The sequence below is a fragment of the Cornus florida genome, unplaced genomic scaffold (assembly GCF_030987335.1).
Source record: "Cornus florida cultivar Cherokee Brave unplaced genomic scaffold, ASM3098733v1 CherokeeBrave_3.0.0_Hap2_Chr06, whole genome shotgun sequence".
NCBI lineage: Eukaryota > Viridiplantae > Streptophyta > Magnoliopsida > Cornales > Cornaceae > Cornus > Cornus florida.
Genome location: NW_026775576.1, coordinates 26,074,694 through 26,097,330, shown reverse-complemented (window position 1 = coordinate 26,097,330; position 22,637 = coordinate 26,074,694). Strand labels below are relative to the sequence as shown.

The following is a 22,637-nucleotide window of genomic DNA, read 5'->3' as shown; positions in this document are numbered from 1 at the left end:
TTATTAAGAACTTCTTTAAACCATAACCTTCCAAAGAATAACCATAAAATATTCTTTAAAACTACTAGTGTATGTGAAAATCTGTACTACACTTTTACTATTATCTCCAACTACTACTAGTAATTAAAATAAAATTTTACTCTTAAAAGAGCATTCATCATTAAACTTCGATACCTTCCATCTTGGACGCTCTAATATCACCTCCATCATGATCTTCTTCAGGGTCCTCCTCTCCAGTTGTGTTAAGTCCACAATATGGTGGCCAATCTCGCACACCATAAATCTTCCTTGGCTTATACTCTGAAACAATACTTATTTGACACAATTCCTTGGTCTCCAATTCTACCTTCTTGATCTACCTTCGCAGGGGAATCGTCGGAGTAACATTTTTCTTCCTTAGGTCCTTCTTTGCTTTCATCGCGGACCACATCCTTCTCCTAATGCCAAACATTTTGAAATTATAGAATAAACTTGACATTAGTACGTTCTAAGCGAACCGTAAAGGAATACAACGAATCCTAAACTTAAGCTCTAAATAAGAGAATACATTATACGGAAGTCTTAATATGATATAACCCTAGAGACACTTGAACCTGGAGTGCTCTGATACCAACTATGATACCCCTCAATTCTAGAGCCACGGGTGCTCAAGTCCGAGCACAGATCCGAGGAATACCAGACAATTAAGTATGTAAATGAACACAGAATACAAAAAAATAATAATAATAATAATAAATAATAAATAATAAAGGCCAAAAGAATTCTAAACTATAATCCTTAAAATTAAATGATTAAAATCCAATAGTCCAAAACCTCCATTAATAAAACAACTTGGGAATCTATCTAGTGGACCCCTATTAAAATCCCAAATAGAAAGGTAAACAACTGAAATAAACTCTAAAGCTAAACCATAAAGAGAAGTCCTACATTATCGGAAGAGTGAGTGACTGTCTCTGCTCAGCACGAACAAGCTCTAAGCCCAGAACTGACGAACACTTGAAAAATAATAGTGGGTCAGGCCCACGAGCAAGTTCTACTTCTAACTACAATCCAAACAGAAACCTGATACGCATGTACATCCTAAACAACTCAACAATAGCTATATAGTTCGTACATATATATATCCACACTAAGGGACTCTCACTGGACTACAGGCCATTCTCAACCTGACTAGTAGGTAACATGCAACACGCACCTGAGGTAGGCATGTTTACCTAGACCTAACAGGGTACACCTCCAACCATCATAGCCAGCTATGCACCCTAATGCATATACACTCCCTAACCGTCGATCCTCAGACTCAAGCTCATATCAAGGTACTATAACTCTATATTTAAAGTCCATCCAAACCAAAGTAATGCCGCTCAACTATTCATTACCTTAACATAACATATCCATAAGATTTAACTTTATAGTTAATCTATTCCTTAATTCCAGAGTAGGTAGGACTTAGTGTTTTGAGCTAATCCATCCCTAATATGCCACTGTCCCATACCGGTGCATATAATCCATGCATCCAACAATTGATAATATAAACAAGAAATGTAAACATCAATTGATCCAGAATAAACATAGTAAAATTATGTTTTTTAACATGCTAATTTAATACATGTAATACCCCTAATTTAAAAAGATAGTCTCGGCATTTATTTATTATTTTTGTTGTATTTTTGCAGGATTATTTGGTTTAATTATTTTATTTAATTGTTTACCTGTGTGACGTGTATTTAATTGGTATCTATTTATTTGTTTAAATTGTATTTTTATTTTATTTAATTGATTATTAAAGGTTTTAATTTAGGAAGTAATTTAGGAAGTATTTTAATTAACTATTTTTCATAATTGAGGGTTTAGTTTCTTTAGCCGACACAGGATTTAATTAAGTTCTATGGGCCGGTTAGGATTTAGTTAGGGCTTTAATTAATTTAGGGTTTTGGTATAACTCTATAAATATATGGGTATACGTCTGCCGAGGGTTTCTAAAACCCTATTCACCATATTCCCGTATACAGTAAAGAGAGAAGTTGAGAGAACAGAGCATCGTAACGGTCTGTCAAAGAGAATAACAGAGAGGACCAAGGGAGGTGTTTGGTGGATTAGATCAGAACCAGAGGAGGCTAGAAGGTAGTCAGTGGTTACCGGAAAGCTTAGAACAACGGCGACAAGGTTCTGTTTATAAAACTGTACAGGCAAGTTCTTCTCTTTCTCCTTCCCTTTGGCTTGTGTTCTGTGCACCTAGACAGTCTCTAGGAGATTAATTGGCCTTAAACTGAACCATGCATGTTTGATATATGATTTGCTTGATCGTTTTATCTGTGCAAAATTTATTTACAAAATAATTATAGCGCGTATGTTTTCTTGACTCTGTTTTGGCATAACGTCCCACTGTTCTAATTTTTATTTTGAATCTTACTGAAATCAACCAAGGTCTGACTAGATACTAGATGTAAATTAAGACTTCAAATTTAAATTGGAGAAAGAACAGAGGGGTTGGGATAAAACTGATCTTGCAATTTAGTTTCAGTGCCGTTCTTCAACAACGCTAGTTTAAATGGCTTGATTAAACTCTGTAATTGCTTTCAAAAATATTGTAAACAATCTTGGGGAATGCTTCTAGACTAAATTACGAGTCCTAAGATTAGTTTTAGAGACTAACAGAGGGTTAGGAATAAGCCGGAGAAGGAGCACAAGAGCTGAAACGACGCACCGGGGACGAAGGCTCTCAGAGGAAGTGAGAGCCGGCTCCATGGAAGTGGGAGCCGGCTCCAACAACAAAGTGGAGCCAACTCTAGGGAGTCCTAGAGCCGGCTCTAGGCTGGAAAAGAGCCTGCTCCAAATTCTGGAGCAGGCTCCTTTGGTATTTTTGATTTATTTTACGATTTTTTTTAATTTTCTACATACTATGTTCACTGTTGGAGCATGGAGACTGTTTGAATGAATTTGGAACTTTACAGAGGGATCAAGGAATGAATTTTGAGTGTTATTAAGACCCTAAATTGAGTAAAGTTTAATTCTAAGTTGTCGGGACAAACAGTGTAAAAATTAAGGCACTTAACAAATGGAATTGAATTAATTGTTGAATTAAAATTCAGCAATTTGATGGAACATAATGTGTTTATAAAACTTGTATTAGAATGCATTCAAGTGCATGATAAGGTCATTTAATTATTAATGTTGATCTATGCATGCTTAGGAGGCTAGTTGCGGAATTATTAAATTGTTTACTGCAACTATATGGTTAATGCTTGGATTTAAACTGCTGAAATATTTAAACAATCTTCTGAATTGTTTTAGCAATTTATTGGTTAATAATAGGATTATTTAACCTATTCACATGCATGATGGAGTCCCTGACATATTAAATTTGGTCTATGCATGCTCTGGATGTTAGTTGTTGATTTGTTAAATCGTCTCCTGCAACTATATCGTTAAATGCTTGGATTTAAATTGCTGAAGCTTTAAATATTTTTCTGCAATTGTTTGGATGGTAGTTTTTGGTCTGTAAATTATTGAACTGTTATATATGTTGTAATTTACATGGATATGGAGGATGGTATGTACCGGTATGGGACGGTGACATACTAGGGACGGTTTAGCTCAAAACGCATAAACCTAACCTAATGGATTAATGGAATGGATTGAAAGATATCGAATCCTAATTGTGGCTAAGTCAGATCAGCTGTAAACAAGTTGGATGACTTCCTGGATTAACGGATGGTAGTTAAGTCATATCAACTGAATAAGTTGAATGACTAACTAGTTGGTTTATTGTATGACAGTTTAATAAATAGTTGAACTGCATACCCTGGATTTGGTCGGACTTTATATATATGGTTATGGTACCACGAGTTGAGCTTGAGTCTCAGACTCGTTGGTTAGGGTGCGTATATGCAGTGGATGCGTAGCTGGTTATAATAGGTTGAGGTGTACCCTGTTAGGTCTAGGTACTCATGCCCACCTTTGGGTGCGTATTCGCATGTTGCCTTCTATTCATGTTGAGACCCCTATTATAGACTGGTGAATGTCCCTTAGTGTGGATATATTTATACGTATGGACTAGATAGATATTGTGAGGTGTCTACGGTGTATCTGCGTATCGGGTCACTGTATGGATTGCAGTTAGATTAGAACTTGCTCGTGGGTCTGACCCACTCCTTTATTATTCTTTTCAGGTACAGGACGGTTCCAGCCTTAGAGCTTGATCGTGCTTGTCGAGGACAGTCTCACCTTCATCTGATTACGTAGGACTTCTCTCGATATTTCTAGCATTATCTATTTTCAGTTTTCAGTTTCAGTTGAACTTTTGGTTAGGGGTCCATCAGTGGATTCCCAAGTTGTAACCTTGAAGTTTTGGAGGATTGGATTTTCAATTTTCAGTTATACATAGAGGATTTTATAATTAATGTTACTTTCAGTTTTATTCCATCACTTTTGTTTCATTTTGTCATCTGTATTCGCTTTAAAATACTTTAATTGTTTGATATTCCCTCGGGTTTGGGCCCGGGCCTGATCAACCCGTGTCTCGGATCCGAGGGGTATCACAATACAACTCCAACAAAACCCAATAATTGATAATTCAGACAGTAGATGTAAATATCAATTTATCCACAATAAGCATAATACAAACCTATAAATTTGCATGCGTATTTGATATCACTAAAACATGATTAATTGTAAAACCATTCACAGAGAATTGCTAAACTAAGTTTAAGCAATTTAAAATCCTCCACATCCAATAACAGTAAATCAATTTATTTAAATATTATCTACTGCTCAAGTTATAAACCCTAGGTGGTTTATTATCCACTATCATGCTCTCTGGAGCTTTAGTATGCCCTTAGATATCATCTAATCCCCATTACAGCTCCCAAATTAAACCTGGAACATCAAAAACGTATCCCAATAGCCAAAATTACGCCGAAAATCAACAAAAGGGGAAGGAGCTGCCTCCCCCTTGAGTGGAGTTAGCTCTCCCTTAAGGAGAGACTCCTCCTTGCTAGTAGAGCCGGCTCCCCCTTGTGGGGAGTCGCTTCTTTGAGTGGAGAGCCGCTTCCTTTTAAAAGGGAGCCGGCTCTCCTTCTGATTTCCATTTCTACGTCTTCTCCGGCAACTTCCAACTCTTCTGTCCTCCATTACTAAGGTTCCTAAGTGTTTGAACTAGGTCTTAGATTATTCCAGACATAAATTTAAATCCATTATGCATGGTTACATCAATTAAAACAAATATTTATACAGAACAATTCAAGATCAAGTAACATAATTTAATTAACAAACCTACTATTTTAATCGAATTCGACACGCAAAGAAGTTCAGTTTGATATTTATTTACTCTTAGAATTGTTTAGGCATGTAAAGAAGACAAGCCAAAGGGAGATAGTTAGATATAAAACTTGCCTTTAGGTTTCAGTTCGAAACCTTTCACTGTCGTCTTTGAGTTTTCGGCAATTTCCTAGACTGTCGTTCAACACCTCTGTTGCTATTGGTTCAACCCAGAAGCAATCCCTTCCTTCCTCCTTGAGCCTCTTTGTTTTTCTCTCAAGTCTCTCTCTGTTCTTTCTCTCTGCTTTCACTGTTACGGGAATAGGGTTCTAAACCCTTGGCAGACACTAACGATGTATTTATAGGCTAACTTAGGGTAACCTAATTCTAATTACACTTAGGGAATGAAAAGAAAAGAATAAACAAGTCGGCTAACCCATGAAGAATATAAAACCCTAGAAATATAATGAATAATAAAACTAATTAAATCCAAAAAAATAATTAATTCATTTTCCACATAAGCATTAAATCATTAAATAATTAAAATAAATAATTCAATTAAATAAAACAATTAGGCAAATAATCAGATAATCAAATAAAAATGCACTAAACAATAATTTAAAATACCGAGACTATCCTTTGAAAATTAGGGGTATTACATGAACCCACCAAAATTCTAAAGTTAAGTGTACTTAACCTGGAGTAATACCAAGATGGGTGACCCTTTGGGAAGTCTGTGGCCCGAGGAATCCAAAAATTGTATCTAGTTAGGGTGAGGGTTATTACAGATTGGTCTTTCTTCGGCGAGAGTAATAACGAGAGCAATTGGGTAACATATAAGTAAAAGAGTATTTTTAGTCTTTTAGTTTTATATAAAATTTATTTTTAAATATTAATATATAATTGATGGAAAAATTTGTAAAATCTTACAACTCCATTAATAAAGTAGACAGGCGTCACAAATAGGGATGGTAGGTGAAATATTGAAACTTGGAAGGGATGTAAGTGAGATATTGACAAAGGTCACAGAATGTAGGTGAAATTTATCCTCAAAAATTATTGGTGGGGTAATTTAGACCCAAATGTACAGCGAGTTTGTCAAATATGAAATTATTAGTGTATAAATTATTGTATTTGTAATTATGTTTTGTTAAGTTGCTATATATATATACTTTTTATTCTTTTCTTTTCTTTTTTCTTTTTTTTTTTTTTTTTTCTTTTCTTTTTTTATTTTTTATTTTTTATAATACAGTCGCTTTTACAATAATTGTCTACAAAAATTGTCATCCATTAAAATTTCCGGAAGAAAAATCAAAACCGATTAAAGACTAACGACCATATATCTTATCACATTCCTATACTAGTCTAATCTCCTCCTCTCTTTCCACTCTTGTCACAAGGAAGATCAAAGTCGGTTTTGAGCTTTATATCAAATTTAATCACATCCTTACTGAGTTATTGTAATAAATATATATATATATATATATATATATATATATATATAGTTTGGTCGTGAAGAAACTTTTAGATCGAATACAACTTTCTAAGGACGTTTGAAAGGTGTTTGGCCAAAGATCAAGGGCAGGAGGAAAACAATAACGACTCACTGCTCTGCTGCTCAGCACATTCACCTAATTGTTAGTTGGTATGTGACTTATTATTTGAGCTTAACGAGTTGGTTGCTCGTTGTTAACTCAAGTGTACAAATAAGCTTGGTCTTTCTATTATTTTAAATACACTGCTTATCTATCTCATATTTGATCATTTGCCTCTGTTTCTATATTTCTGCATCCTAGTCGTATCCAAATATCTAATCATGAAGAGAATTGGTCTTGTTCATATGATCGGTTTTAAAATTTGTTCGCTGTGTGCTAGAATGCAGCTTTACCCAATCTGTAAACCTAAATACTCGTATACAAACTTTATCATATGTGTTGCCCAAACAATGATTCAAGAAGGAGGTGAATTGGGTCTTTTGGTAAACTATAGGAAATTTTCCAATTAAGAAATTTGTGCTCAAATATAAACCGATTAAAAGATTTGTGTAAAGATTGAAAAATAGATACACAATAATACAGTTATATAAGGACAAAGTAAATACTTGGTAGATTTTTTGATTAATTTGTTAAAACACAATAACTTAGCAAATATGTAAGCTAGTTGAAATTACTTTCATCAATCACCAAAAAAATTTAGCTAATGGAAAGGCAATGCCAGTGCAATATCAAAAAGTACAAACTAAAGACAATGTAGATTCTTCATTTTATCGAATGCTAGCGTGCAACAAGATTTTAGCAAATTAAAATGTAAATATAAGCACTATTACTCCAAGCACAATATACTCAATTTCGCAAAACAAATCTACTCAATCCAAGCATACATCCCATCCTCCCTTTTACCGTACATAATAATAAGAAATCTCATGACATCTTCATAGAATTTACAAGTAATGAGAGATTTATCAAATAATCAAACACTTGCGTGCAAGTGAAGGTAAATAAGCTAAATCTAGCAAATGACTATTCAAGTGTAAGTGCGATATTAAAAAATAAGGAGAGATAAGGGTAGAGAGATGCAAAGACAAAGACCACCAATTCTTTACATGTTCGGCACCACCACCTACGTCCATGCCCCAAGAGTACCTCTTGAGGATTTTCAAAATCCACTATCTTACTTCTCCTTCGCTAGTGGAGAGAAAACCCTTACATGCTCCTTATTCTGGGTCAAGAGCAAACACTCTCTTTTGCCGGCTAAGAGAAAACCATCTCTTTTGTGGGCTAAGAGACTCTCTTTCACGGGTGGAGGGCAAACCTTTACAACTCTCTTTCATGGATAGAGAGCAACCTTTACAATGATCTCAAAAGATAGATGAGAGATGAAGTTCAACAAGAGAATTCCCTCAATGGATAGATATATCAATACAAGCTCAAAATCTAGGGTTACAGATGATAGATTCAAGAGAAAGCTCAACTCTAGGTTTTCAAGATGAACCACAATGAATGATTTGCCAGATTAGGCTCAATGGTGGTTCCTAGGATATTCAAATCTAAACTCATTGATAGATCTTACCTACAACGGATGTTCTACCAACAAATGATTTACAAATCTAAGCTTCATAGTAGATCTTGCGTACAAGAGAGATTCAAATTTATGCACAATGATGGGTCTCTCTATTGCTCTCGTGCACTCCCAAAATGTCAAAGAAATTGGGTATTTATAACCCTTTAAGATTTATGACCATTGAAGAACTTTAGAACATGTTTGGTAACACTTAAATCTGACTTTTAAATCATCCTCGAACATGTAGACATCTAGTATATCCATATAGACATCTAGTATACCCATATTATTATTATTATGTTTAGCTGGACAAAAAACACTACTCACAAACACTTTGTTCCATGAAGATTTGAACCGGTGTGGACATATTTTCTGCCCGAAAGAGAAAAGTCCCACAATTGTGACTCTCTATTATTCCTTGCAATGCCAAATTTTAGGAGAGAAGAAACATTCCAATTAATCTAAATTCACTCTTTTCTCTCTCTCTCTCTCTCTTCAATTATTTATTTTGGACTAGGAAGAATTAAGAACCCGTTCAAATATTGAAACAAAATTATTTGACTAACAAAAGTCAAAACCGAGTAAAGACTTCTACCATATTATCTCACCAACCTATAATAGTGTTTGACCAAGGCATATCAAAATGTAGTCACATTCTTATTGTAATCTCTCTACAGTTTGTTTTTTTGTGAAGAAACTTTAAGAATACAAACTTTGTTTGTTTGTGAAGAATCCTTTAGAATACAAACTTCCTAGGGACATTTTAAAGGTATTTGGCCAAAGATCAGGCAACAAGAAGGACTCATTGGCTCATTGCTCTGCTTCTCACCATATTCACCTGCTTGTTAGCTGGTACGTGATTTACTGCTTTTTTAAGCTTAATGAGTTGGTTATTCTTTGTTTAACTCAGATGTATAACAAAGCTTCCTCTTTCTATTTTATTTTATTACTATTATTTTTTTAATTTTGTTGAGTGGAAATGAAAAGGCCTATTTAATGATGAACAACAGAAATAGTTGATGGGTTCTTAAGCGAATGCCTTGAATTAAGTTTCTTGTAATGTTTATATGCTCTCAAGCCAGTTTTCCAGTTGAGAAAGACACAAAAGGAACTATATATATACACTAATTAAAATATATGGGCTTGACTATAATAGAGAGATTTTAGTCTAAAAGAACTTAGTATATACTGTATAAGTGAAAAGAATTAAAAGGATAACAGGTTCAATATAAAGAATAATAAATTTGATGACAATTTTCATCTTTACAAGATTCAACGATGGAATTTTTTATTGATAGCTTTACATCATGATTTATTATTGAGCAAATGGATGCTAATACTTTTTTTTTCTTTTCCTTTTTCCATTTCTTTGGAAACTAAAGTTAGGATGGAGGGTTGATAATAAGGTTGGATAGACATTGGAATTCAATTTCCATCATCTATCTGAAAAAGAAAAAGGTAAGAGAAGGAGAGGGTGACAAAAAATAAGTTATTAGAAATGACTTTAAACATAGTACGTGTAAAAGAATGGAGATAGCGAATTCACGTGGCCTGACACATATTTGCATGGGATTAAGGCAAAGATGATAATAATTATTAGATAAATGAAAGGTGGACATCAATCTAAAAGTCTTATGATGCATTTGGATTAAGTAGGATTGAAAAGGAACATGGATGATAACATTAGTTTTAATCTTATTAATAAATGTTTTCATTTTATGGCAGCCTGTAAAGTTACTCAAGCCATAAACCCAAATACTTGCAGAAAAACTTTTATCATTTGTTTGAAACAATCTGTATCTCTACAGCATTGCCTATCAAATCCAAGCAAATATTATGTTCATTAGAAATATAATCAATCAAACTGAAGAGTTTCATTGATTTTGCCTTGTGTTTTTTTTCCAGAGATATCCACAAACGACTCCATGTCTTCACCAGAGAAAACATTCATTGTTGCAATAGTAATTGGTAAGTTTTGCGCAAAAAGGAGAAAATCAGGAAAAGGGAAATATGAAAAGATATTCAAGAATTTTCATTGACATCAAATTGAGCCTAAGATCTCACCATTTTAAGTTGTTTCCACTTCCAGGCATAGCAGGGCTTTTGATAGTACTGGCAGTAATAGGCCTTGTCGCTTTATATTGTTGGAAGAAAAGAGAACCAATTATAAGAGAAATGCAACCAATCATAGGTGAAGTGCAGCAAGCATTCAATCGGCCATCACTGAATGGTGTTCCAATTTGGGAGGTTGATGCACCTTCAATGGCGAAGTTCTTCCAAGACCTGGCAAATGAGAAAGCGATTAGATTTCATGAACAGGAACTACTTAGATTCACAAGTAATTACTCGACAAGGTTGGGTTCTGGAGGTTTTGGGGTAGTTTACAAAGGACAGTTTCCAAATGGAGTGCATATCGCGGTAAAGGTCCTCAAAAGGAGCTCAGAAAGAAGTGCTGAAGAGCAATTCATGTCAGAAGTTGGCACAATAGGAAGAACCAACCATATAAATCTAGTCAGACTATATGGATTTTGTTATAATCCCTCTATAAGTGCGTTAGTGTTTGAGTACATGGAAAATGGATCTCTTGACAAGTACCTGTTCCGTGATACAGAAGCAATTGAGTGGGAAAAGCTACATGAAATTGCAGTTGGTACGGCCAAAGGTATTGCTTATCTGCATGAAGAATGCAAGCAAAGAATCATTCACTATGACATCAAGCCCGGTAATGTTTTACTTGATGCAGAATTCTTCCCAAAGGTTGCAGATTTCGGGCTAGCAAAGCTGTGTAATAGAGATGGCACCCACACAAGTGTGACCGGATATAGGGGGACTCCTGGTTACTCCGCACCAGAGCTTATTCTGAAGAATTTTCCAGTAACTTGTACATGTGATGTTTACAGTTATGGAATGCTGTTGTTTGAGATAGTTGGGAGGAGGAAGAATGTCATAGGCAGTCCTACTGAGAGCCTAGATTGGTTCCCGAAACATGTTTGGGATCAGTATGAGAAGGGTGAGTTGGCAACGATGACCATATCGTGTGGGATTGAAGAGAAGGATAGAGAGAAGGCAGAGAGAATGTCCACGATAGCTTTGTGGTGTGTTCAAGACTCACCAGAGACTAGGCCACCGATGAGTGCCGTGGTGAGGATGTTGGAGGCAGGAGTGAACATTGCTCCGCCTCCTAGACCATTCCTCTATCTGTATTCAGTAGGCATGAATGTGCTCAAACCATTCAGCAGTACTGACAATAGTTCAAACGATGCACGAAGGGATGGATCTAATTCGTACTGGTACAAGGACTCCACCACACTAATGACCAAGTCCGAGATACAAATTGTCAGCTCTTCCTCATAAAAGTGAACATTGATTCTACCCCAAAAATACAGGATTGAATTTGTATGTGTGTTATATTTTATTTTATCTGTTTTGGTTAAAATTTTGGAAGATGTGATACTGTTATCATAACCTTTTAGTAGTAAATATTAGCTACAGTATTTGATTTGATCCTAGTGCATTGACCTTAGCAACTTTTTAATTTAATATTTCAACACCAGCGGCTAGATCACTTGATATATAGGCTAAAACGATATTGGTCTTATCTTCAGGAAGCTCCAGTCCAACTTTATATAGGAGTGGGGGCATATAGGTTTGAAATACTTTTCTGGGTTGAAGCTGCACATCCATTCAAGGTCACCCTCACAAACAAAAAAAATTATTAAAAAAAAAAATTCCATTTGGCTATAGTTATTCATACTAGAATGCCAAGGACATAAATGCTCAAACAGAGAAAGACATTACCAAATTATTCATGTATAAGAACCATCACAAAGAAGTATCATCAGCAAATCAAACACCCCAAAACTGCCTCTAACCCTCCAAATCAAAACACCCTCTGATCTCTTGACTGTTCATCAGTAAGAAAAATACAATTAAGCTGAAGATAAATCAAACCTTTAAATGTTATTTGATAGCAAATTCTAATCTGCTTACCATCTAGGTAGAGGCAATTCCAATTTATGAGATTGTAAGGCTTCTCAAAGTTGATCATGCGTCCCTCCAATGCTCTCTTGATATTCATAAATCTTCTTCTTTTCTTTTTCCCTTTTTTTTTCCCCTCTCAATGTTCAAGAAAAAGACCCCTACAATATTGGCCCTAACAAGTTCCAACACTCAACTTCTCTTTAAAAGAGAGATTATGCCATCTAGGCCAATGTCCATTTCTTAAGTCATAATCCTTTCTCTTACAAGCTTTCTCGTTATATTTTATTGTCATCGAAACAAACATCATTTTGATGCAAGTGCTACAAATTACTTCACAGTCTCCTTGAAAAAACACACATACATGTGCATTTAGGATGACAATGGTGCGGTTTGGGGTCGGGATCTCATTTCCCATTTCCATTTCTATCATCGTTTAGTTTATTCACCCTCATAACCACCTCAAAACTCATTAGGTTTTTTAAAGCAGCCCCCTTCCCCGTCCCCATTTACATAATTGGTTCCCCAAAACCAACCCAAACAGAGCGGGCCCGCTAGGATGGGGATTTTTGCCATCCCTTTATATGTACTTAACCTATTTTAATAATATATCATAGTATGTAAGGGTAATTTAATAAATTCACAGTATATTCGGGGCGCGGCGTGGCGGTGCAACCATCTCCGAAACAGGTCCAAAACCTAACAAATTTTTCAAAGCAGCCCTCATCCCCGTCCTCATTTACATAATCGGTTTCCTAAAACCACCACCAAATGGGCCGGAGGGGTGAAGATTTTAGCCATCCCCACGTGCATTGCTTCAAAGATGCAACATATTCCACACTCATTGCATTAAGAATGCAAACATTTTTCCCTCTACTTTCTTTGCCAGCTGTGTGACAAAGCCCATTGGGCTCAGCTACCCCTGGCTACCTCAATTTCTTCTTTATACTCTTGTGTAAGTGAATTTTTGAAATTTTAAGAAAATGCCCCCCTTAAAAACCCCCTTTTTTTTAAAAAAAAAATCTTATTATTTTTTTCTCTTTTACTCTTCTTCTTTACATATCATTGATCCCATCAAAATTTTACATTCTTCATCTTCAATAAAAACCTAATTTTCTCTTTACATTCTTCATCTTCAATAAAAACCTAATTTTCCCCCTTTAAAGTTTTCCCATTTACCTTTTTCTTCTCCTATTATTTTCTTCTTCTTTTGTTTTTATTTTCTCTTTTTTTTGGTCTTAAAATTTATTCTTTTTGACTCATATATGATGTATGTGCAGTTTCTTTAATCTTCTTCATCTTTAAATTTATTACGGTAATTTTATGAACTTAATGTCCATATTTATGTTTTTGGTTTTTTATACTGTAATTTATTATATTATTTTTTATGAAAAATGACTATTTGTACTTCTATTTTTGGTTTATTGTCTTGCTACACTGTTAGTTGTTATGTTAGTTTAAAAAAATAATAGTAATAATTTATTTTATCATGTTCAATGTGCCTATGAAATTAATTCCTGCCTCCATCACTGTTTGCTGGTTACAGAGCACCAAGGTGCTCATCTATGTAACAAGGAAAGCTCCATGGCCAACCCTTCTTTTAGAGTCTATTGTGTTGTGTCTGGTGCAGTACCATTCATGTGGGAGTCTCAACCTGCTCTACCCCTAAATATACGTCTTCAGACACCTCTCTCCCTCCTCTCACACCACCTCCCGCCTACTATTTCAATAATAACACAGAGAATACAAAAAACTCAAGATCCAAATTCTCGAATGCCTAGTTGCCAGAGGTTACATGTATCTTCATCACTATCATCATCATCATGTTCATCACATTCATCAATGTTTGTTCCAACGACACATTCCAATGTTCATGGTAAAAGTTTGTGTGCATACTATTCGTAGGGAAATAAAAGAATGAAAATGGGATTATGCTAGAGCAGAGCTTCGAGCTCTGTTTATGGGGTGACTTGGTAAAATTAATGCATCATTAATCATAAGATATACACTGAAATGAAGGCGAAAGACCACTGTACAGTGGATATGCAGTGGATATAGTTGCTGTAGTCAATGTGTGTAGTCACACTAAACTGATTTTTGCCTAAATTGGAACACAATAAAAGTACACACACCAGTTGATTGAAGCAGAACAAAAAATGACCATCCTTGGCTATATGGACTATGAATTTCAAAATTTTGGTTCAAGTATAATTCAGTGCTAGATAGGTGGAAATGCAGAAACTTTATTTGCCTTTTACCTCAAATTACGCTTTCACCTAGGATTAGAGAGAACTGATGCTTGTGGTGGTGCAGAAACATGGCCATTGGCCACATTAGGAGATACCATTGCATGTGCAAAGTTGTATATGATGTTTGTCTCCGCCTCCATTACTCCCTCCAATACCTTCACCACTGTTGACATGAAAGGCCTTCTTCTCTGATCATTTTGCAAACACCAAGCTCCAATCTTGATCATCCCGACCGCCTCTTCTCTATGACCTTGTACCTCCTCATCCAGATGTTCAACAATGTCAACGAGTTGGTTCTCCCCCCCTTTTCTCTGCAACAATGCAAGTAGATGTTTGCTTGATTCTGATTGCTTGTCATCAAAGTTTCTCCGTCCACAGACTATTTCAAGGAGGGCGATTCCAAAGCTATAGATGTCTGCTTTTGTGGTAATTCTTCCTCGTTGCAATTCTGGAGCAATATATCCAGGAGTTCCTCTCATTATTGTCTGAACATGGCTCTGATCTCTGTCTATCAGCTTAGCTAGCCCAAAATCAGAGACTTTGGCATTGAAATTTTCATCCAAGAGAATGTTTTGTGGCTTTATATCGAGGTGGATAATTCTCTGTCGACACTCTTCATGGAGGTAAGCCAACCCTTTGGCTATGTGGAGTATAATCTTCTTTCTTGCTTGCCAATCAAGACAAGCTCTTTGGTCAGTGTAGAAAATCCACTTATCCAAAGAACCATTACTCAGGTACTCGTATACTAGAAGCCTATGAGAATTGTCTGCACAAAATCCAATCAACTTCACAAGATTAAAATGGTTTATGCTCCCAAGTGTCTCAACTTCTGCTAAGAACTCCTTGATTCCTTGGCCTGATCTATCCAATCGCTTCACTGCAATAAGAATGCCATCTCCAAGCATTCCTTTGAACACGGCCCCAAATCCTCCACGACCAAGTTCCTCCCTAAAATCCCCTGTTGCAACACGCAGGTCTTCATATGAAAACCTTATGGGAATTCCCTGAACTTGCTTGAAAGAGTCTTCCCCATCTTCAGTATTAGTTTTCAGAAACCTCACCAGAGTGAAAACTATCATAAGACCAAAAATTAACACAGCACCAGCACCGGATCCTGCAATTATTGCTGCTAAATTTGTTCCATTTTTTGAATGGGGAGTTGGTGGCGAAACATGGCCTGTATTTTCTTTCCCAGGCACAGTGTCTGGTGCCTCATATGGAATCTGTACTTTGATATATGTGGCTGATCTGAAATTGTAATTGGGAATTTTCCCTTCTCTGATTGTCAAGATCTCGGATGGCATATAACAATAACCATCTGAAACGTCATTTACATACCTGAAAAAAGCTGCTCCACAAGAACAATTTTGCATGCAGGCTTGTTTGCATCCCTCTAAATCTCTGATATTTGGGAATGCAGCATCTGAATCGATGACATTGAAGTAGGTAACATTTCTTACTTCAACAAGATGGTGCTGCTGGTTAAGGGAAGGTGGGCAAGACAAGTTAGTGATCCTAGAGCAACCACTTTTGAGCAATTGAAGTTGAGTCTGCCGCCAATATTGACGCCCATCAGTGCCTACGGCACAGCTGCACTGACCTTCTCTGCATAAGCCATATTCCCCACATTGGCGAGGATGTTGGCATTCACCCAAATCTTCAGTAATCAAATCAGCAATCTCTCTCAATCCAGTTGCATTTCCGTGATAGTATATCTTCAAATGTCCATCACTCTGAAGTTTTACGTACTTCACAGCTTCATTGGATGAAAATTCAGTGGGATTTATCATAAAACTTGTTTGAGATGTTCCCCGTTTAACGATAAACGCTCCTTGCTGGAGCTCGGCATAGTAGGATCCCCTGCTAGTTGTTGAGCTTTGAAATGGCACCAACTGATAGTACATCAGTGGTTGACCCTCACCTGCTTTGGTGTATGCAGCAAAACCTGTGGCCAATTTTAGCCCCGCATGGTACAAACCACGACTCCATTTGTCCGAGGACCTTGAAATGAGTTTTTGACCGTCTTGTAACCGCTGCCCAATGAGCATTGTATCAGAGTGGTGCTCAAAGGACTGCCAAACACTTGCTCCTTCTTTGTTGAACAGAACCAAATTTCCTTTTGCTGTCATGTTCATTCCCGCCACAGATTTTCCAAATGTATTGGTAGACCATACGTTGGCTCCATTTGAGTCGCGTAGCACCAAACCTCCATCTCGTGTCAGTTGCAGTGTTGCGTTCTCTCGCACTGGATGGCTTCTATTTGCCGACCAAACTACACTGTGATTTCCCCCACCGACAACCACGACAGAGAAAACGTAATAGTTGCAGTTATCAGCGCAGTAGAATCCAGAAACAAAATCGGCACCCCTTTGTCTCAACAGAACTACTCTTACCTTTGATACATCGTCACCAGCAGCGGAAAGGGTATTCAATGAATTGTTGTTGTGCCATGCTGTAGGAAAGTTTGAATTGAGATGGAATGTAGAGCTGGAAAATTGGGCAATGCAAACACTTAAAAAGCATGAGATGATCAAAATTAGGATGAAGCAAGCCATGATCACTAAAACAAAAGTAATGTTTTTCTTTATGTGGTTTCCTACTTTCTTACAACATATGTTTATTTCATGGTTTATGTTTTGATGATTGTTCAGAGTAAAAGGGGTGCACGAGAGTGAAAGAGGGGCAAGAGTCATCATTCTGTATTCAATAAATGCATGTAGGGAGGTGTTTTTACTCAAAAGTCAAAGTAAAAAAGTAATGTGGAAAGAGCAAAGAATTGCAATCACAAAATACAACTGTCATACACGCATATTTGTAAGTCATTAAGATACATCGACAAAATGTTGAGAGTCCAAGTCTCCCAAGAAAAAATGGTGGATGAATTTCCAAGGAAAAACTATTATCAGTTCCCTTAACATCAATAAGTCAATATAAGGGTCCATCCCAGAAATTGCATAAACTTTTCCGAGAAAGTAGACTTTCTTAGCCTGCATTTTCCTTTATGTATATGCTGATGAAGAGACCACCCATTGGACAATACTACCTTTTTTTTTCATGGAAAAAGAATCAATAGACTGATTGGCTACCGTGGGCGGTGGGAAAATTTACTTTCTAGTATTCCAATCAATCAGAAGCTGAGAAATGTTGTCAGCCAAATTTTAGGAGCTACTGCCTTAATAATTGATACCTGAAAAGATCTATGAAACGTTGTAACGAACAAAATTTGGTGGAACTCAAGTAACATATAAAATCAAAAGCTACTGAAAATATTTCAATATTTAATCTGTAAATATTATAGCAACTAGTTTCTGTTGATTCAAAGCTGCTCAAATCTTTGTGCAGTATTCTTCAGTTATACAATTTACCTTCACCTGTGGAAAAAACAATACTGCCCAATTTTATTTATTTTATCAGTTTGAGTATCTATAACTCCCCCACACACCCACATGTATATACATATTTAAATACATAGAGTTCAAGGACCGTTCCCTGCTTGGTGTGTAAGGAATTTATGTACGAATTAAATCTTAAATATTGGATATAAAAACATAAACTACTTTTTTAATTGCCCAATAAAATCCGGCAGTTAATACTTAAAGTATGCATACATTTTCCTGCACATTATAGAGCAAGTGGACAATTCTGCATATAATTCTTTTACTATCTAGTATGGAAGTCATGGCTAAGTGTTTTTGCCTAAAATTTCCATCACTGTCACAGCCACAAGATTATGGAAGTTATGGCTAAGTGCTTTTGCCTGAATTTAAAATAATCAACACAAATTTAAAAACAACCAAGTGTTTTTTGCTCAATTGGAATTTATATTTCTAAAAACAACATCGTAGAAACAAATTAAAAACATTCTTCATCACAAATTACATGAATTTGGTTTTGCATACAATTCAGTGAAAGAATTTTGGAAGGCACAGACTTTATTTGCATACCAAGCCATTCTTTCATCTAGGGTTTGAAAGAACAGATGCCTGTGGAGCTGTAGAAACATGATCATTGACCACAGAAGAAGATGCCATTGCATGAGCGAACTTGTAACTGATGTCTGAATCGACCTCCATTACTCCTTCCAAAACCTTCACCACAGTGGACATAAGAGGCCTTTTTGTGTGATCATCTTGCAAACACCAAGCTCCAATCTTAATCAGTCTCACCACGTCTTCTCTATGGCCTTGTACCTCATCATCCAAATGTTCGACAATGTCAAGGAGTTGATCTTCTGCGGCCTTCCTCTGCAACAATCCGAGTAGATGTTTGCTAGACTCTGACCGACTTCTATCCAAATTTCTTCTTCCAGAAACTACTTCAATAAGAACAATTCCAAAGCTATATACGTCAACTTTTATGGTGATTCTTGATTTTCCACACTCCGGAGCAATATATCCGGGAGTTCCCCTCGATGCGAAAAGGTCTTGGCTTTCATCTCTGTCCATTAGCGTAGATAACCCAAAATCGGATATTTTGGCATTGAAATTTTCATCCAAGAGAATGTTTTGTGGCTTTATGTCAAGATGAATGATTCTCTGTCTGCATTCTTCATGTAGATAAGCTAACCCTTTGGCTATGCCGTGTATAATCCTCTTTCGGGTTTGCCAATCTAGACAAGGTTTGTCGTCTCTGTAGAAAATCCAATTGTCCAGAGACCCATTGCTCAAATATTCATATACCAGAAGCCTGCAAGATTTTTCTGCACAAAATCCAATCAACCTCACCAAATTAAAATGATGGATGCTTCCGATTGTTACAACTTCAGCTAAGAACTCCTTCACACCGTGCCCCATTTTATCCAACCGCTTCACTGCAATCTCAGTACCGTCCCTCAGCGTTCCTTTGAATACCGACCCAAATCCTCCTGCCCCGAGTTTCTCCTTGAAATCCTCTGTTGCAATGCGTAGTTCTTCATAGGAAAAACTCACTGGCATCCCCGGAACTTGCATGATATAGTCTTCTTCCTCATCTTCGGTATTAGTCTTCGTCCATTTCACCCGGAATATAACAGCAACTAAGAAACAAAACATCACAAGGGCACCAGAAATAGACCCTAATATTATTGCTAGTGTATTAGTTGGTGCCTTGTTCGGAATCTGAACCTTAATGTATGCGTCGGATGAGAAATTATGATTTGGAATTTGGCCTTCCCTCATTGTCAAGACCTCAGATGGCATATAACAATACCCATCCGAGACGTTGTTGTTGTCATACCTGAAAAAGGCTGCACCACAGGAACAATTTTGCCTACAGGCCTGTTTGCATCCTTCTATATCTGTGATATTCGGAAAGGCAGCATTTGAATCAATGATATTGAAGTAGCTAACATTTCTTACTGGAACAAGTTCCTGGCGGAGGGGACGCTGGCAAGACAATGGAGTAGTCCTCGAGCAACCATCATCAGGGGACTGAAATTGAGTCCGGGACTCAAATTGAGTCTGATTTACTGGACAGCTGCATTTGCCTTCCCTGCACAACCCATATTTCCCACATTGACGTGGATGCTGACATACGCCAAGATCTCGGGTAACAACATCAATAACCTCACTCATTCCACTTTCATTGGTGTGCCTGTATATCTTCAAGTGTCCGTGGCTATCAAGCTTTATATACTCAATGTATGGTCTTAGTGCCGGCAATTCGAAGGGGCTTGATCCAGATAAGTCTTGAGATGCTCCCCAATTCACAAAGAACCCTCCACTCTGAAGTTGGGGATAATTTGAGGTGTCATTAGTGCTCGAGCTATTGTCTTCCTCTTCTCTCATCAAAAGCCTACAACTGCCTCTTGATGAGCTTTGGGTAACTGTTGAGTTCTCTTCTGGCGCCAACTGATAATACATCTGTGACTGCCCCTTGTCATCTCTGGTGTATGCAGCAAAACCGTCGACGGATGAGAAATTGACATAGTAAATGTGGGAAATGAGTTGTTTACCCTCGTATAAACGCTGGCCGAGGAGCAATGTATCAGTTGGGTGGTCAAAGGACTGCCAAACAATAGCTCCTCTGTCGTTAAACAGAACCAAATTGCCCCATTCAGTCATGTTCATTCCCGCTACAGATTTGTTCAACGTGTTTGTTGACCACCTGTATGGTCCATCAGAATCTAGCAGCACTAAACCGCCGTCTCCGGTGAGTTGCAGTTTTGCGTTTTCTTTGACCGGATGTTCTGTGTTTGCTGACCAGACGACACTATGATTGCCTCCGCGGATCACCACCACCGAGAACAAGTAATCTGTGCAAGCGTTGATGCAGTAGAATCCACAAGCAAAACCAACGGTCTGTTTGGTTGAGAGCAGTGGTCTTACTTTGGATCCATCAGCACCATTGGGGGTTGTGTTGATTGAATCGTTGTTGTACCAAGTGGAAGGAAGGGTTGAATTAAGGTAGTAAATGGAACTGGATGTAGCAGTGTTGTGGGAGAAAAGATAAGAGAGAAATATCAGAAAGGACATGAAACAAGCCATGATCACTGCCAAAGAAAAGATCTGTGTTTTGATGATTGATCAGGATAAATGGTAACTGGTAAGAGAGAGAGTCAAGACTCTCAGGAGACAAGTCTTGCTGTATTGGTAGATACAATTGAAGAGGGCTCCTTTGGACCACAATTGGGGAAAGTGGGTTCCACAAAACGTATGCCCTATTGCACTAATTAAAGAGGGCACCTTTGTCTTAGTATTATGTTAGTCCCCAGTTGCAACTTGGGCCACTCAATAAAGTGACTTATTTTTAATTCAAATATACATTCAAATATATATATATTGTTTTTTTTCCCGATACATAATATATATATGGATTGCTTTTATATATATATTGTTTTTTTTCCCGATACATAATATATATATGGATTGCTTTTGAATGTATGTGTATATATATATATATATATATTGTTTTTTTTCCCGATACATAATATATATATATATATATATATATATAAATATTTTTTTTTTTTTTTTTTTTTTTGACACCACATTGATCCTATTGACAAGTTTGTATTACTGAGTGTTAATTTATCATACAAGGTCAATTACAAAAATATAAAATAATTCTGAACGTTTATTCATGTTAACAAATTACCAATGAACTCTCCTCATTGTAAATACTTTGACCATGTTAATATATTACCTAAATAGCATATATACACAAGTACAATACTACTCGTTGACATGTTAAATTCTAAAAATAGTATAACATAAATACGGTGTGGATATGCTTAATTTTTATTTTTATATATTTATTGTGTAATAATATTATAAAATTTAATTTATTTTTAATTTCTAAAGTAGTAATTACTCTGAAATGATTTAGAATATAAAATTATGTATTTATTGCTATGATTTTTATATCATTATTATGCTACAATGTTATAATAGGGTTTTTATTTTAAATACACAAGTATCATTACATACTTCATTTATGATCATATATATAATGTCATTTTTTCTAAAGAAAAAAAAAAATTAACACATTAGAATGTATTTTTATTATTTTCAATATCACTATAGACTTATATTAAAAATTTCTGTAAGTGTGACCTTAGTGTCCAAAATAATAAAATTTAATTTTTATATATGGCACACAATATGAAATATCAAAAATCTAAAAAATGTCTTGTAGCGACCCAAAATGATACAAAAAATATAACAATAATAATAATAAAATAAATAAACTTTCGGCATGACCTCTGTAGAAAAATCCCTCCACAACCTGTTGAAATACATAAAATATGCAATGGCCTCATTAAACCTCAAAACTAATCTATCATATCCCAACGCACAATGCAATAATATACAACATCCCCAAAATCAACACATACATACAGAATGTCTCATTCCTCCATCTCATCCAAACAAGGAATCACTTTAATTAAGTTACAATCCATGAAATATATTTATTTGCACAAATTCTACCATTACAACACTATACAAGTTACAATTAATTTTTATAAAAGGTACATGATCATATTTCTATACAAAAGACAACAAAATAAGAGTTCTAGTCCAGTCTTAATTTATGATGCGTTATCGCCCGCCCCTTCTTTTCTTAAACCTGAAAATTGTTAAAATAATGGGGTGAGCATAAAGCTCAGTAGGA

General features: G+C 36.1%; 3 protein-coding genes across 6 annotated transcripts; 1 reads left to right on the top strand and 2 right to left on the bottom strand.

Annotated features, from left to right (window-relative positions):
• Positions 1-6,599: 6,599 nt before the first annotated feature.
• On the top strand, positions 6,600-11,821 carry LOC132311225 (rust resistance kinase Lr10-like). Of its 4 annotated transcripts, XM_059809050.1 has the most exons (4): positions 6,600-6,904; positions 9,050-9,171; positions 10,225-10,287; positions 10,409-11,821. In XM_059809050.1, the coding sequence occupies exons 3-4, from the start codon at positions 10,245-10,247 to the stop codon at positions 11,671-11,673; spliced, it is 1,308 nt and encodes a 435-aa protein (XP_059665033.1). In that variant the 5' UTR covers positions 6,600-6,904; positions 9,050-9,171; positions 10,225-10,244; the 3' UTR covers positions 11,674-11,821. The 4 variants fall into 4 exon arrangements, with proteins under 4 accessions (XP_059665033.1, XP_059665036.1, XP_059665035.1 ...); XM_059809053.1 differs by lacking the exon at positions 9,050-9,171; XM_059809052.1 differs by lacking the exon at positions 6,600-6,904 and having other exon boundaries at positions 6,911-9,171.
• Positions 11,822-13,273: 1,452 nt separating this feature from the next.
• LOC132311224 (G-type lectin S-receptor-like serine/threonine-protein kinase SD2-5) lies at positions 13,274-17,232 on the bottom strand. The gene has a single exon (XM_059809048.1). The coding sequence runs from the start codon at positions 17,099-17,101 to the stop codon at positions 14,570-14,572; it is 2,532 nt and encodes an 843-aa protein (XP_059665031.1). The 5' UTR covers positions 17,102-17,232; the 3' UTR covers positions 13,274-14,569.
• A 1,096-nt stretch (positions 17,233-18,328) lies between these two features.
• On the bottom strand, positions 18,329-21,116 carry LOC132311223 (G-type lectin S-receptor-like serine/threonine-protein kinase SD2-5). Its single transcript, XM_059809047.1, has one exon. It carries the CDS (start codon positions 21,008-21,010, stop codon positions 18,503-18,505), a length of 2,508 nt encoding a protein of 835 aa, XP_059665030.1. The 5' UTR covers positions 21,011-21,116; the 3' UTR covers positions 18,329-18,502.
• Between the last annotated feature and the right edge of the window lie 1,521 nt (positions 21,117-22,637).